The 5,000-nt window shown below is 57.0% G+C and overlaps 2 protein-coding genes across 2 annotated transcripts in view; one reads left to right on the top strand and one right to left on the bottom strand.

The window, feature by feature from the left end:
• Positions 1–3,539, bottom strand: part of PTSG_12927 (uncharacterized protein) — a 6,645-nt gene extending 3,106 nt beyond the window's left edge. Inside the window, exons 1-9 of the mRNA XM_004989108.1 lie at positions 3,373–3,539; positions 3,092–3,190; positions 2,680–2,815; positions 2,272–2,383; positions 1,756–1,872; positions 1,234–1,414; positions 828–913; positions 487–564; positions 175–287 (exon numbers count right to left, since the gene is read on the bottom strand). Of these exons, the coding sequence (XP_004989165.1) occupies positions 175–287; positions 487–564; positions 828–913; positions 1,234–1,414; positions 1,756–1,872; positions 2,272–2,383; positions 2,680–2,815; positions 3,092–3,190; positions 3,373–3,517 (1,067 nt within the window). The 5' untranslated portion in view covers positions 3,518–3,539. The remainder of the gene's footprint in view (positions 1–174; positions 288–486; positions 565–827; positions 914–1,233; positions 1,415–1,755; positions 1,873–2,271; positions 2,384–2,679; positions 2,816–3,091; positions 3,191–3,372) is intronic.
• PTSG_09806 (uncharacterized protein) overlaps positions 3,524–5,000 on the top strand; it is a 4,472-nt gene continuing 2,995 nt past the window's right edge. Inside the window, exons 1-2 of the mRNA XM_004989107.1 lie at positions 3,524–4,160; positions 4,394–5,000. The exon at positions 4,394–5,000 is cut by the window's right edge and continues 927 nt beyond it. Of these exons, the coding sequence (XP_004989164.1) occupies positions 3,580–4,160; positions 4,394–5,000 (1,188 nt within the window). The 5' untranslated portion in view covers positions 3,524–3,579. The remainder of the gene's footprint in view (positions 4,161–4,393) is intronic.

Here is a 5,000-nt window from a genome sequence, read left to right as displayed (position 1 = left end):
GACACGCAGTTGTAACAGTTCAAAGACAGCCACCACTTTCACCAACGCGCACCAACATCCAGCATCAATTTTGTCTCGACCACCTTTCATCCCACACATTACATCACACCCATCAGCCTTCAGCACCCCATCACGCCATCAACACGCCATCAACACGCCATCAGAGGTGCCCACCCGATGAGGCCGGCAGAGTCGATGCCGACGTAGCAGAGCGACGCGTCCTCCCTCGCCAGCACAGACCCGGCCAGCGACACCAGCGATGCAAGGGCATCCGTCGCGTGGTGCGCCTGGACGGTGGTGGTGGGTGGTAACGGTGGTAAGAATGATGATGGCAGTGGTGGAGATTACATGTGCAGGTGAGTTGATGGATTGCAGTTGTGGAAGCAAGCACACGCCTGTATACATGCACGCACACGCACACAAAGCATGCACACACACACACGCATCTACACACACACACATGCAACGCTTGAGTGCAGTGCACACCTGTCTGGCTGTACGTTCGAAGAGCACAATTGCCTCCGTTGGCGTTTGGATGGGCAGCGAGGCCGGGGTGGTGGTGATCTGGTGGTGGTGGTGAAGTGAGAGAGAGAGTGAGAGAGGAGGAGAGACACAGAGGGGAGGTGTTGAGGTTAATGACAAGCATTATGAAGCACCAACCGCACTTGGTCCGGCAGGATGCTGACATCAACGGACAGCGCAGCAATGGGAACGGCATCACACACGCACATGACACATGTACACACACGCACACCCACCCACATGAGACACACACATACCCATATCCACACCACCACCACCACCACCACCCTCATCACGAGCATCACCTTTGCGATGACGGATCTGAGGGCCGGAAGGAAGATTGCGTCAAGGAGAACCTTCGTGGCACTTCCGCCCTTCATGCGGCTCGACCCTGTATTGGAGGTGAGGAGCAACCATGGTCGCGTTGATGGTGGTGATGGACGATGATGATTGTTTCGTGGTGGTGCATTGTGCTGGAATGCCATCGCAACGGCGCAAAGCTGTTCACAACACCATGCACAGAAGCACAAGCCATAAATACACAAACACATGCACAAACACATGCACAGAAGCATGCACACACACATGCACGCACACACCCACACACCCACACACACACACACACATACACACGCACACATGCACGCACACATATACACACACACATGCATAAACACAATTCCACACATGCATAAACACACACATCCACACCTGTGAGCGCTTCGGGTCCAACGATTGGATTGAGGATCCAGTGGCGGTGGTCATCCTCTTCGTCAGCGAGACTTTCCAATTCAAGAAAGACGTCTTTGCACGTTCTTTCCCAATTCTCCACATGCGCATCGCGTGCCAGGTGCACGGGGTTGAAGCCAATCAGGCTCGTCACAAACGACTCCTACCGTGTGTGTGTGTGTGTGTACATATGTGTGTGCATGTGTGAGTGTGTGAGAGAGGAGAGAGAGTAAATGGACGTGCGTGCGTGTGTGCATAGATCAATGCGGGCATGCATTCGTCTTCGTACATTGGGTTGCACCCAATGACGCAGCTGCACACACACGCGCGCGCGCGCGCACGCACACACACACACACACACACAGACACACACAGACACACACAGACACACACAGACACACACAGACACACACAGACACACACAGACACACACAGGCACACACAGACACACACACACACACAGACACACACACACACACACAAAAGAGCCAACTGCCGCCCCACCATGTGCATGGCTGCCTCGATCTGCCCCGCCACGTACGGGGCACTAAGACCGCACGTGACACCAAAGAACATCACGCCGTCGCAGTCCTCCGTCACGGACAACAGGTCCGCAGCACCCTGGTGGCAGCCGCGTTGGATATGATGGGGATGTGATGGGGGATGTGGGCAAAAGGAGAGAGGACAAGAGGTGAAGGTGGTGGCAAAGCTGAGACATTAGAGCGGGTTGAGAGATGGATAAGGAAGGGAGGCACACGGCCAGACATGCATGCAGTTGCATGAACACGAACGCACACAAAACCACACATGCAAACTCACACACACACACACACACACACGCACGCACGCACACAGATTCACACACATGCAAACACACACACATGCAAACACACACACACACACACACACACACACACACACACACACACGCACACACGCACGCACGCACGCACGCACGCACACGCACGCACGCACGCACGCACACATGCAAACGCACGCACATACACACCCAACAACAACCTGGCTCGGGTCGTCCTCGGGGAGCTCGTTGCTGATGACGAGCGACTGGTCACCGCCAGATATGCAGTAGCGGAAGCAGCGCTGCAGCTCCGGGTGGAACTGGTGCAGAATTCTGCAGGCACAGCACAAACAGAGTGCAACGGAGGACAACATGAGTTGGAGAGAAAGGGGGGGGGGGGTTTCAGAAGCAAAGGTTTGGTACTGAGGGTCAACAAGACACGAGGACGTGCAAGCATGTAAGAGCACGTGGACATGTGCGCGCAGACACACTCGCACACAGACAGACACGCACACACAAACACACTCGCACACACACACACGCACGCACACACACACACACACACACACACACACACACACACACACACACACACACACACACACACACACACGAACGCGCGTGTGTACCGGTTGTACGATCGGGCGCAGAGCCAGGCGATCCGGCCTGAGGTGCCGCAGCCGCTGAAGACGAAGACGTTCTTCTCGCCCTTGACGATGTTGTCAAGCAAGCGCTCCTCAGCCATGTTGCGCAGCTCGCTCAGCCCTGACGGCAGTGGACCGATGGAGCAACGAGGAGTAGGCACGCATGGGTGTCGTGAATTGAGGAAACAGAAAGAAGGAGAGAGAGAGATAGTGTGTGTATGTATGTATGTATGTATGTATGTATGTATGTATGTATGTATGTATGTGTATGTATGTGTGTGTATGTATGCGTGTGTGTGTGTGTGTGCGTTCGTGAGGGACAAGCCATCGTATACACACGCACACACACACACACACATGCACACACACATGCACACGAACGCACACACATACGCACTGGAGACAATCTCCTGGTCGTAGATGGCTGGGTGGTGCCGCCATCCCGTGAAGATCTGCTGATCAGCCTGGCGAATGATGCGCGCGATCCCAGTGGGGCCTGTGCACACAAGCAGCACCACGCAGCGTGATGCACGCACCCACGTCACCAGTGCAACGACAGTGGAGATCCGGCGTGCGTGCCAGATGCACAACCAAGCGGGCCATCAACACCACACACCCGCTGGATCAGCTGCCCACCGAATCACTCGCCAACACGCACACACCATCTTCCCGACTCACCGACGGCGTCGAGGTTGTTGGAGAGCTCATTTGCCAGCTCCGTGATGCGCACCTCCTCCATCATCACCAGCGCTACCTGTGCGTGCGTGCGTGCGTGTGGTGTGTGTTTGCGTTTGTTTCTGCTTGTTGCTTGTTGTTCATTCATTGTCCACACACCCAACACAGAACACAAACAATACAGTCAGCAAGAAGCCACAAGCAACCGTGATGTGCAGCCGTGGCAGCACGCCCATGCTGCTGCTGCTGCTTCGGGTGTGCGCACGGCGTGGCGTGCCCTCTGCTGCAGTGCAGTCGCAGGCGCAACCCATCCTGCCCCGTCGCGCCACAGCATGGTGCCAGCGTCGCTTCTCTTCATCAGACACCACCACCACCACCACCACCACTGCTGGCACACCAGCGGTCGCCGCAGCGAAGAGCGACAACCGGACAAGCACCGCTGCGACTGCTTCAGCAGACGCAACATGCAGCACAAGCAAGGCGCCCGCAGACACCACCGCACCACCATCAACATCAACACCATCATCAGTGGACGCTGGGACGGGCGCTGCACCACCGCCGTCAGCATCCGACCTGAAGCCGCCGGCGATGACGGAGGACCCGATGGCCGAGCTGGACGCGAACATCGTCGAGCATCTCCACGAGGGCATCCTCTGGTTCTCCAACCTGTTTCCCGTGCAGCACGGCCGGTGGGACGTGCGGCATGTCATCTACGAGAAGCGCGATGTCACCAAGACCCTGGACCGTCTCATTGACAAGATGCAGTCCAAGCATGCCATCAGCATCAGACAGTGCGTTGCGTGAGCGTGCGTGTATGTGTGTGTGTGTGTGTGCATGTGCGCACTCTTTGTGTGTGTGTGTGTGTGTGTGTGTGTGTGTGTGTGTGTGTGTGTGCATGTGCGCACTCTTTGTGTGTGTGTGTGTGTGTGTGTGTCTATTGGTGTGTCCTTGCCGCTCCCTGCTATTCCCTCACTCACACACACTCCCCCCCCCCCTCACCCACCCACTCAAACCCAATCTCCAGGGTCATCCCCAAGTTTGAGGAGGGAGGTGCGTTCGTTGCATTTGCGTCCACGGCATTTGACGCAAAGGAGACGGCAGACATCATCACGCGCCACCTGAAGAAGCGGCGGCCAAAGTCACTGCTGGTCAAGGAGCCGATACGAGCGTCCCTCGTCAAGGGCAAGCCGTTCATTCACGATATGGTGTCGTTCCCCTCCAAGCGCATCCACGTCACCTTCAGAGGCGACCCTCTCCCGCTGGAGGAGCTCTACTCGGTGCTGCGGCCATATGGGCAGCTGCTCTCGCTCGAGTACACCAAGTCCACCATGCCCCGCTTCGCCGTCGCCGCACACGCCGACCACCCGACAACCACGCTCCCAACATCCTCATCCTCATCCTCATCCTCATCCTCATCGTCGTCATCGTCACAGCCCCACGACACCGCGCGTGGCGTGTCACAGCGGCAGCAGCAGCAGCAGCAGCACATGTCTACACTCGACAGCGGCATTGCAGCCATTGCCACGTACAACAAGATCCACGGAGCCATTGGCGCGCGCAACTGCGTCCACGGTACGCTGGTGCACGGCACGCGACTCAACATCGGATATGAGGCGGCGGCCCGTTCATCC

This window comes from Salpingoeca rosetta (genome assembly GCF_000188695.1).
Source record: "Salpingoeca rosetta unplaced genomic scaffold supercont1.31, whole genome shotgun sequence".
Classification (NCBI taxonomy): Eukaryota; class Choanoflagellata; order Craspedida; family Salpingoecidae; genus Salpingoeca; species Salpingoeca rosetta.
Note: the sequence above shows the minus strand (reverse complement) of the source record. Positions and strands in the feature narration are given on the sequence as shown.